This window comes from Haliotis rubra, unplaced genomic scaffold (assembly GCF_003918875.1).
Source record: "Haliotis rubra isolate DU_JTF1 unplaced genomic scaffold, ASM391887v1 Scf1745, whole genome shotgun sequence".
Taxonomy (NCBI): Eukaryota; Metazoa; Mollusca; class Gastropoda; order Lepetellida; family Haliotidae; genus Haliotis; species Haliotis rubra.
In genome coordinates, this window is record NW_025765720.1 from 100155 (window position 1) to 111249 (window position 11095).

At 46.4% G+C, this 11095-nt stretch overlaps 2 protein-coding genes across 2 annotated transcripts; both read right to left on the reverse strand.

The window, feature by feature from the left end:
- Window positions 1–323: 323 nt before the first annotated feature.
- On the reverse strand, window positions 324–2166 carry LOC124272937 (soluble scavenger receptor cysteine-rich domain-containing protein SSC5D-like). Its single transcript, XM_046708178.1, has 2 exons — window positions 1624–2166; window positions 324–557 (listed from the first exon to the last, which is right to left on the reverse strand). Exons 1-2 carry the CDS (start codon window positions 2164–2166, stop codon window positions 324–326), a joined length of 777 nt encoding a protein of 258 aa, XP_046564134.1.
- Window positions 2167–2842: 676 nt separating this feature from the next.
- On the reverse strand, window positions 2843–3652 carry LOC124272938. The gene has a single exon (XM_046708179.1). It carries the CDS (start codon window positions 3650–3652, stop codon window positions 2843–2845), a length of 810 nt encoding a protein of 269 aa, XP_046564135.1.
- Window positions 3653–11095: the final 7443 nt, after the last annotated feature.

Genomic DNA, 11095 nt, shown 5'->3' on the forward strand with positions numbered 1-11095 from the left:
AGGGCTGTGTGCTGAGGTCGGTGACAGAGGTTTCATGCTGACGTCGGTGACAGGGCTGGCGTGCTGCGGTCGGTGAAAGGGGTGGGGTGCTGAGGTAGGTGACAGAGGTGGCATGCTGAGGTCGGTGATAGAGGTGGCGTGCTGAAGTCGGTGACAGGGGTGTCATGCTGAGGTCGGTGACAAGGGTAGCATGCTGAGGTAGGTGACGGGAGTAGCGTGGTGAGGTCGGGGACAGATGTGGCTTGCTGAGGTCCGTGACAGCGGTCGCGTGCTGTGGTCGGTGACAGGGGTTGCGTGCTGAGGTCGGTGACAGGGGTGTCGTGCTACATTCGGTGACAGTGGTGACCTGCTGAAGTCGGTGACAGGGTTGTCGTGCTGAGGTCTGTGACAGAGTAGGCGTGCTGAGGTCGTTGACAGGGGTGGAATGCTGTGGTCGGTGACAGGGGTAGCGTGATGAGGTCGTTGACAGTGGTGGCTTCCTGAGGTCGGTGACAACCGTCGCGTGCTGAGGTCGGTGACAAGGCTGTCGTGCTGAGGTTGGTGCCATAGGTGGCATGCTGACGTCGTTGACAGGGGTCGCGTACTCAGGTCTGTGACAGAGGTGGCGTGCTGAGTTCGATGACAGGGGTGGCGTGCTCAGGTCGGTGACAGTGGTGGCGTGCTGAGGTCGGTGACAGTGTTGGCGTGTTGAGGTCGGTGACACGGGTGGCGTTCTGAGGTCGGTCACAGAGGTGGTGTGCTAAGGTCGGTCACAGAGGTGGCGTGCTGAAGTCGGTGACAGGGGTGGCTTGCTGAAGTCGGTGACAGGGGTGACTAACTAAGGTAGGTGACAGCGGTGGAGTGCTGAGCTCAGTGACAAGGAAGGTGTGCTGAGGTTGGTGACAGGGGTAGCGTGGTGATGCCGATGACAGGGGTGGGTTGCTGAGGTCGGTGACAGCGGTCGCGTGCTGAGGTCGGTGACAGGGGTTGCGTGGTAAAGTCGGTCACAGAGTTTGTGTGCTGATCTTGGTGACAGGGGTGTCGTGGTGATCCTTGTGACAGGGGTTTCGTGCTAAGGTAGGTGACAGGTGTAGCTTGCTGAGGCCTGTAACAGAGGTCGCGTTCAAGGGTCTTTGACAGAGGTGTTGTGTTGATCTTGGTGACATGGGGTGGCGTGCTGATGTTGTTGGCAGGGTAGCGTGCTGATCTTGGTGACAGGGATGGCGTGCTGAGGTCGGTGACAGTGGTGGTGTGCTGAAGTCGGTGACAGGGGTGACGTGCTGAAGTCGGTGACGGGCGTGGCGTGCTGAGGTCGGTGACAGGGGTAATGTGCTGAGGTCGGTGACGGAGTTGGCATGCTGATCTTGGTGACAGCGGTGGGGTGCTGAGGTCGGTGACAGGGGTGGCGTGTTGAGGCTGTTGACAGGGGTGTCGTGCTGATCTTGGTGACAGGGGTGTCGTATTGTTCCTTGTGAGAGGTGTTACGAGCTAAGGTAGGTGACAGGTGTAGCTTGCTGAGTCCAGAGACAGGAGGGCCGTTCTGGGGTCGGTGACAGGGACAGCAGCTGATCTTGGTGACAGGGGTGTCGTGCTCAGGTCGGTGACAGGGTTTGTGTGCTGAGGTCGGTGACAGAGGTGGCATACTGAGGTCGGTGACAGAGGTGGCATGCTGAGGTCCGTGACAGGGGTTGCGTGCTGAGGTCGGTGACAGGGGTGGCGTGAGGAGGCCGGTGACAGGGGTGGTGTGCTGATCTTGTTGACAATGGTGTTGTGTTGATCATTGTGACAGGGCTTTCGTGCTAAGGTAGGTGACAGGTTTTGCTTGCTGAGGCCCATAACAAGGGTGGCGTGCTGAGGTCGGTGACAAGGGTCGCGTGCTGACGTTGGTGACAGGGTTATCGTCGTGAGGTCGGACACAGAGGTGGTTTCCTGAAGTCGGTTACAGCAGTCGCCTGCTGAGGTCGGTGACAGGGGTGCCGTGCTGAGGTCGGTGACAGAAGTGGCTTCCTGAGGTCTGTGACAGGGGTCGCGTGCTGCGGTCGGTGACGGGGGTAGCGTGGTGAGGTCGGTGACGGAGTTGGCGTGCTGATCTTGGTGACGGGGAGGGGTGCTGAGGTCGGTGACAGGGGTGGTGTGTTGAGGCCGTTGACAGGGGTGTCGTGCTGATCTTGGTGACAGGGGTGTCATGTTATTCCTTGTGAGAGGTGTTTCGTGCTAAGGTAGGAGACACGTGTAGCTTGCTGAGGCCGGTGACAGGAGTGGCGTTCTGGGGTCGGTGACAGGGGTGGCGGGCTGAGGTCGGTGACAGAGGTGGCATGCTGAGGTCGGTGACAGGGGTGGCGTCCAGTGGTCGATGACAGGGGTGGCTTGCAGAGGTCGGTGACGGGGGTGGCGTGCTGTCTTGTTTACAGGGGTGACTTGTTGAGGTCGGTGACAAGTGTGTCGTTCTGCGGGCGGTGACAGGGGTGTCGTGCGAATCTTGGTGACAAGGGTGTCGTGATGATCTTTGTAAGAGGGGTTTCGTGCTAAGGTAGGTGACAGGTGTAGCTTGCAGAGGCCTGTAACCGGGGTGCCATTCAAGTGTCGGTGACAGGGGTGTAGTGGTGATCTTGGTGACAGAGGCGGCGTGCTGAGGTCAATGACAGGGGTGGCGTGCTGATGTCGGTGACAATGGTCCCGTGCTGAGGTCAGTGATAGGGGTGGCGTGCTGAGGTCGGTGATAGGGGTGGCGTGCTGAGGTCAGTGATAGGGGGGCGTGCTGAGGTCGGTGACAGAGGTGGCGTGCTGAATTCGGTGATATAGGTGGCGTACTGAGTTCGGTGACAGAAGTGGCATACTGAGTTCGGTGACAGAGGTGGCGTCCTCAGATCGGTGACAGAGGTGGCGTGCTGAGGTCGGTGACAGGGTGCAGTGCTGAAGTCGGTGAAAGGGGTGGCGTGCTGTGGTCGGTGACATAGGTGGCTTCCTGAGGTCGGTGACAGAGGTTTCTTCCTGAGGTCGGTGACAGCGGAAGCGTGCTGCGGTTGGTGACAGGGGTGGCGTGGTGATGTCGGTGACAGCTGTGGGGTGCTGATGTCGGTGACAGAGGTGGCGTGCTGATTTTGGTTACAGAGGTGGCGTGCTGAGGTTGGTGAGAGAAGTGGCGTGCTGAAGTCTGTGACAGCGGTGGAGTGCTGAGGCCGGTGGCAGGGGTGGCGTGCTCAGTTCGGTGATAGAGGTGGCATGCTGATGTCCGTGACAGAGGTGGGGTGCTGTGGTCGGTGACACAGGTGGCGTGCTGAAGTCGGTGACAGATTTGGCGTGCTGAGTTCTGTGAAAGGGGTGGCGTGCTGAGGTTGGTGACGGAGGTTGCGTGGTGAGGTCGGTGGCAGGCGTGGCGTGCTGAGGTCGATGACAGGGGTGGCGTGCTGAGATCGGTGATAGAGGTGGCGTGCTGATGTTGGTGACAGAGTTGGCGTGCTGAGTTCGGTGACAGAGATGGCGTGCTGAAGTTGGTGACAGAGTTGGGGTGCTGAGGTCGGTGACAGGGGTGGCATGCTGAGGTAGATGACAGGGGTGGCGTGCTGATGTCGGTGAGAGAGTTGGCGTGTTGAGGTCGGTACGCGTTGACAGCGGTGGCGTGCTGAGGCCAGTGACATGGGTGTTGTGTTGATCTTGTTGACAGGGGTTTCATGCTAAGGTAGGTGACAGGTGTTGCTTGCTGAGGTCGGTGACAAGGATGGCGTGCTGAGGTCGGTGAAAGGGGTGGCGTGGTGATGTTGGATACAAGGGTGGCGTGCTGAGGTCGGTGACGGGGTGGTGTGCTGAGGTCGGTGACAGGGGTAGCGTGCTGAGGTCGGTTACAGAGGTGGCGTGCTGAGGTCGGTGACTAGGGTGGCGTGCTGAGGTTGGTGACAGGGGTAGCATAGTGAGGTCGGTGACAGGGGTGGCGTGGTGATGTTGGTGACAGGGGTGGCGTGGTGATGTTGGTGACAGGGGTAGCATGCTGAGGTCAGTGACAGAGGTGGCATGCTGAGGTCTGTGACAGGGGTGACGTGCTGAGGTCGGTGACACAGGTGGCGTGCTGAGGTCGGTGACAGGGGTGGCGTGGTGAGGTCTGTGACAGGGGTGGCGTGCAGAGGTCGGTGACAGGGGTGGCGTGCTGAAGTCGGTGACAGAGTTGGCGTGCTGAAGTCGGTGACAGGGGTGGCGTGGTGAGGTCTGTGACAGGGGTGGCGTGCAGAGGTCGGTAACAGGGATGGCGTGCTGAGGTCATTGACAGAAGTTTCGTGCTGATGTTGGTGACAGAGGTGGCGTGGTGATGTCGGTGACAGGGGTGGTGTGCTGAAGTCGGTGACAGGGGTGGCGTGCTGAGGTCCGTGACGGGGATTGCGTGCTGAGGTCTGCTACATGTGCTGTTATTCTCAGTTTTAAGGGAGGTGTACACGTCAGAGTAGCTACGTGTACTGTTTGGCAATAGCTAGCTCAGCTCGCCCTACCGCTAAACGCTGTCAGTTGCCGTTTTTGCACTTGGACAAATATAATTCTCACACTGGCGGACGTCACCAAGGAAAGCTGATTATTCTGAAATGGTTGAAGCGTAGTTGTGTTAGTGGGGGTGCGTTGATGAAAGGTAGCCATCAGGAGAGAGGACTAGCAAATATAAAATCGGAAACAAATGCATTGCTGTGCTGAGCGACATATCCTATGACATGAAACATAGAGTTATCTTCCGTTGACCGTCTTTCCAGTCATAGATGATTTCTTTATATGAACCTTCGGGAAATCCCTGTGAGTCTCTGATAATCAGTATGTATACCTTTACCTTTTCCCTGTGGCCCTGGCGGAGATGGCATTACAGCCGATGTCCTACCATATATAGATTATGAACTAAACTGTGATGCACCTTGTTATACATGTAGAGTTACAAGTCTCATGGTGCAAGCAGTTCACTGGAGAAACATTTCACCCTCTGGATCATTAGTGAACATTTAAACTTTTCCAGGATCGACTTTCGTGCTTTTCGCAAAAAAACCCGGAGATATTAATAAGTCCTTATCAGTAATTCAAACTTACATAATCCTAATGGCATCTGCAGACGCGGTGCAGGGGGCATTAGTTCACCGACGTTGAAAACAGAATGAGTTTATCATGTGATGACGACGCCAAACCCACAGGAAAACAACAGCCGGGTTGACACCGTGAACATATCACCCGTGAAATGAAACTCCCTTGATAGATTGTGAGACCATTTGTCAAGTTCACTATCGGATGTTGGAAACGGATGTGCAGGCATGGCCGTTGTAATATATCGATGTGTTTGTCTAAACGTGGAGGAATGGTAGTTGGAAAAGTCTAAATGTGGACGAATGGTTCTTGTAATAGTCTAAACGTGAAGGTATGGTTGTTGTAATAGATGGATGTGTTTCTCTAAACGTGGAGGAATGGTAGTTGTAATAGTCTAAATGTGGAAGTATAATAGTTGTAATAGATGGATGTGTTTATCTAAATGTGGAGGTATGGTAGTTGTAATAGATGGATGTGTTTGTCTAAACGTGGAGGTATGGTTGTTGTAATACATGGTTGTCTTTTTCTAAACGTGGAGGAATGGGAGTTGTAATAGATGGACGTGTTTATCTAAATGTGGAGGAATGGGAGTTGTAATAGTCTAAGTGTGGAGGTATGGTAGTTGTAATAGATGGATGTGTTTATCTAAATGTGGAGGAATGGGAGTTGTAATAGTCTAAATGTGGAAGTATGGTAGTTGTAATAGATGGATGTGTTTATCTAAATGTGGAGGAATGGGAGTTGTAATAGTCTAAATGTGGAGGAATGGGAGTTGTAATAGATGGATGTGTTTATCTAAATGTGGACGTATGGTTCTTGTACTAGTCTAAATGTGGAAGTATGGTTGTTGTAATAGATGGATGTGTTTATCTAAATGTGGAGGAATGGGAGTTGTAATAGTCTAAATGTGGAGGAATGGGAGTTGTAATAGATGGATGTGTTTATCTAAATGTGGAGGAATGGGAGTTGTAATAGTCTAAATGTGGAAGTATGGTAGTTGTAATAGATGGATGTGTTTATCTAAATGTGGAGGAATGGGAGTTGTAATAGTCTAAATGTGGAGGAATGGGAGTTGTATATAGATGGATGTGTTTATCTAAATGTTTATCTGAAATGTGGACGTATGGTTCTTGTACTAGTCTAAATGTGGAAGTATGGTTGTTGTAATAGATGGATGTGTTTATCTAAATGTGGAGGAATGGGAGTTGTAATAGTCTAAATGTGGAGGAATGGGAGTTGTAATAGATGGATGTGTTTATCTAAATGTGGAGGAATGGGAGTTGTAATAGTCTAAATGTGGAAGTACGGTAGTTGTAATAGATGGATGTGTTTATCTAAATATGGAGGAATGGGAGTTGTAATAATCTAAATGTGGAGGAATGGGAGTTGTAATAGATGGATGTGTTTATCTAAATGTGGACGTATGGTTCTTGTACTAGTCTAAATGTGGAAGTATGGTTGTTGTAATAGATGGATGTGTTTATCTAAATGTGGAGGAATGGGAGTTGTAATAGTCTAAATGTGGAGGAATGGGAGTTGTAATAGTCTAAATGTGGAGGAATGGGAGTTGTAATAGATGGAAGTGTTTATCTAAATGTGGAGGAATGGGAGTTGTAATAGTCTAAATGTGGAGAATGGTAGTTGTAATAGTAAATGTGGATGTGTTTATCTAAAATGTGGACGTATGGTTGTAATAGATGGATGTGTTTATCTAAATGTGGACGTATGGTAGTTGCCTAATGTGGGAAGTATGGTTTGTTGTAATAGATGGATGTGTTTATCTAAATGTGGAGGAATGGGAGTTGTAATAGTCTAAATGTGGAGGAATGGGAGTTGTAATAGTCTAAATGTGGAGGAATGGGAGTTGTAATAGATGGATGTGTTTATCTAAATGTGGAGGAATGGGAGTTGTAATAGTCTAAATGTGGAGGAATGGGAGTTGTAATAGTCTAAATGTGGAGGAATGGGAGTTGTAATAGATGGACGTGTTTATCTAAATGTGGAGTTGGAATAGATGGAGTTGTAATAGTCTAAAGTGTGGAGGTATGGTAGTTGTGTGGTAGATGGATGTGTTTATCTAAATGTGGAGAATGGGAGTTGTAATAGTCTAAATGTGGAGGAATGGGAGTTGTAATAGTCTAAATGTGGAGGAATGGGAGTTGTAATAGATAAGTGTAGTCTAAAGTGTGGAGGAATGGGAATTGTAGTGGAATCTAAATGTGGAGGAATGGGAGTTGTAATAGTCTAAATGTGGAGGAATGGGAGTTGTAATAGTCTAAATGTGGAGGAATGGGAGTTGTAATAGTCTAAATGTGGAGGAATGGTAGTTGTAATAGTCTAAATGTGGAGGAATGGTAGTTGTAATAGATGGATGTGTTTATCTAAATGTGGAGGAATGGGAGTTGTAATAGTCTAAATGTCTAAATGTGGAGGAATGGGAGTTGTAATAGTCTAAATGTGGAGGAATGGGAGTTGTAATAGTCTAAATGTGGAGGAATGGGAGTTGTAATAGTCTAAATGTGGAGGAATGGGAGTTGTAATAGTCTAAATGTGGAGGAATGGGAGTTGGTCTAAGTGTGTGGAGGTATGGTGGTTGTAATAGATGGATGTGTTTATCTAAATGTGGAGGAATGGGAGTTGTAATAGTCTAAATGTGGAGGAATGGGAGTTGTAATAGTCTAAAATGTGGATGGATGGAATTGTTGTAATAGATGGATGTGTTTATCTAAATGTGGACGAATGGGAGTTGTAATAGTCTAAATGTGGAAGAATGAGGAGTTGTAATAGATGGATGTGTTTATCTAAATGTGGAGGAATGGGAGTTGTAATAGTCTAAATGTGGAGGAATGGTAGTTGTAATAGTTAAATGGATGTGTTTATCTAAATGTGGAGGAATGGGAGTTGTAATAGTCTAAATGTGGAGGAATGGGAGTTGTAATAGTCTAAATGTGTGGAGGAATGGGAGTAATAGTCTAAAATAGAATGGAAGTTTATTAAATGTCTAAATGTGGAGGAATGGGAGTTGTAATAGATAGTCTAAATGTGGAGGAATGGGAGTTGTAATAGTCTAAATGTGGAGGAATGGGAGTTGTAATAGATGGAGTTGTAATAGATGGATGTGTTTATCTAAATGTGGACGTATGGTAGTTGTAATAGTCTAAATGTGGAAGTATGGTTGTTGTAAAAGATGGATGTGTTTATCTAAATGTGGAGGAATGGGAGTTGTAATAGTCTAAATGTGGAGGAATGGGAGTTGTAATAGTCTAAATGTGGAGGAATGGGAGTTGTAATAGTCTAAATGTGGAGGAATGGGAGTTGTAATAGTCTAAATGTGGAGGTATGGTAGTTGTAATAGATGGATGTGTTTATCTAAATGTGTATGGAGTTGTAATAGTCCTAAATGTGGAGGAAGTTGTAGCAAAATATGTAGTCTAAATGTGGAGGAATGGGAGTTGTAATAGATGGATGTGTTTATCTAAATGTGGAGGAATGGGAGTTGTTGTAATGGAGGAATGAGTTGTAATAGTCTAAATGTGGAGGAATGGGAGTTGTAATAGATGGACGTGTTTATCTAAATGTGGAGGAATGGGAGTTGTAATAGTCTAAGTGTGGAGGTATGGTAGTTGTAATAGATGGATGTGTTTATCTAAATGTGGAGGAATGGGAGTTGTAATAGTCTAAATGTGGAGGAGAGTTGTAATAGTCTAAAATGTGGAGGAATGGGAGTTGTAATAGTCTAAATGTGGAGGAATGGTAGTTGTAATAGATGGATGTGTTTATCTAAATGTGGAGGAATGGGAGTTGTAATAGTCTAAATGTGGGAGATATGGAGTTGTAATAGATGAGATGTGTAATAGTCTAAATGTGGAGGAATGGGAGTTGTAATAGTCTAAATGTGGAGGAATGGGAGTTGTAGATGGATGTGTTTATCTAAATGTGGAGGAATAGGAGTTGTAATAGTCTAAATGTGGAGGAATGGGATAAAGATGGATGTGGAGGAATGGGATCTAAATGTAAAGAGGAATGGGAGTTGTAATAGTCTAAATGTGGAGGAATGGGAGTTGTAATAGTCTAAATGTGGAGAATGGGAGTTGTAATAGATGGATGTGTTTATCTAAATGTGGAGGAATGGGAGTTGTAATAGTCTAAATGTGGAGGAGGAATCTAAATGTGGAGAATAGGATGTAATAGTCTAAATGTGGAGGAGAGATGTAATAGTCTAAAATGGGAGTTGTAATAGTCTAAATGTGGAGGAATGGGAGTTGTAATAGTCTAAATGTGGAGGTATGGTAGTTGTAATAGATGGATGTGTTTATCTAAATGTGGACGTATGGTTCTTGTAAAAGTCTAAATGTGGAAGTATGGTTGTTGTAATAGATGGATGTGTTTATCTAAATGTGGAGGAATGGGAGTTGTAATAGTCTAAATGTGGAGGAATGGGAGTTGTAATAGTCTAAATGTAGAGGAATGGGTGTTGTAATAGATGGACGTGTTTATCTAAATGTGGAGGAATGGGAGTTGTAATAGTCTAAATGTGGAGGTATGGTAGTTGTAATAGATGGATGTGTTTATCTAAATGTGGAGGAATGGGAGTTGTAATAGTCTAAATGTGGAGGTATGGTAGTTGTAATAGATGGATGTGTTTATCTAAATGTGGACGTATGGTTCTTGTAATAGTCTAAATGTGGAAGTATGGTTGTTGTAATAGATGGATGTGTTTATCTAAATGTGGAGGAATGGGAGTTGTAATAGTCTAAATGTGGAGGAATGGGAGTTGTAATAGTCTAAATGTGGAGGAATGGGAGTTGTAATAGATGGATGTGTTTATCTAAATGTGGAGGAATGGGAGTTGTAATAGTCTAAATGTGGAGGTATGGGAGTTGTAATAGATGGATGTGTTTATCTAAATGTGGAGGAATGGGAGTTGTAATAGTCTAAATGTGGAGGTATGGGAGTTGTAATAGATGGATGTGTTTATCTAAATGTGGAGGAATGGGAGTTGTAATAGTCTAAATGTGGAGGAATGGGAGTTGTAATAGATGGATGTGTGTTTATCTAAATGTGGAGGAAGGTGGTAGTTGAGTTGTAATAGTAGTCTAAATGTGGAGGAATGGGAGTTGTAATAGTCTAAATGTGGAGGAATGGGAGTTGTAATAGTCTAAATGTGGAGGAATGGGAGTTGTAATAGTCTAAATGTGGAGGTATGGTAGTTGTAATAGATGGATGTGTTTATCTAAATGTGGACGTATGGTTCTTGTAATAATGTCTAAATGTGGAAGTATGGTTGTTGTAATAGATGGATGTGTTTATCTAAATGTGGAGGAATGGGAGTTGTAATAGTCTAAATGTGGAGGAATGGGAGTTGTAATAGATGGATGTGTTTATCTAAATGTGGAGGAATGGGAGTTGTAATAGTCTAAATGTGGAGGAATGGTAGTTGTAATAGATGGATGTGTTTATCTAAATGTGGAGGAATGGGAGTTGTAATAGTCTAAATGTGGAGGAATGGGAGTTGTAATAGTCTAAATGTGGAGGAATGGGAGTTGTAATAGATGGATGTGTTTATCTAAATGTGGAGGAATGGGAGTTGTAATAGTCTAAATGTGGAGGAATGGGAGTTGTAATAGTCTAAATGTGGAGGAATGGGAGTTGTAATAGTCTAAATGTGGAGGAATGGGAGTTGTAATAGATGGATGTGTTTATCTAAATGTGGAGGAATGGGAGTTGTAATAGTCTAAATGTGGAGGAATAGGAGTTGTAATAGATGGATGTGGAGGAATATGGGATGTAATACATGGAGGAATGGACGTGTTTAGTTTATCTAAATGTGGAGGAATGGGAGTTGTAATAGTCCTAACGTGTGGAAGTATGGTAGTTGTAATAGATGGATATGTTTTATCTAAATGTGGAGGAATGGGAGTTGTAATAGTCTAAATGTGGAGGAATGGGAGTGGAGAATTGTAATAGTCTAAATGTGGAGGAATGGGAGTTGTAATAGATGGATGAAATTTTGTCTAAATGTGGAGAATGGGAGTTGTAATAGTCTAAATGTGGAGGAATAGGAGTTGTA

Excerpts from the sequence above, each read along its gene's own strand:
- LOC124272937 (XM_046708178.1), bottom strand. The coding sequence starts at position 2,166 with ATGACACCCCTGTCACCAAGATCAGCACGACACCCCTGTCAACGGCCT. Across the intron at positions 558-1,623 it reads CACCTCTGTCACCGACCTCA|CATGCCACCTATGGCACCAA; the intron begins GTATGCCACCTC and ends CAACGACGTCAG.
- LOC124272938 (XM_046708179.1), bottom strand. The coding sequence starts at position 3,652 with ATGAAACCCCTGTCAACAAGATCAACACAACACCCATGTCACTGGCCT.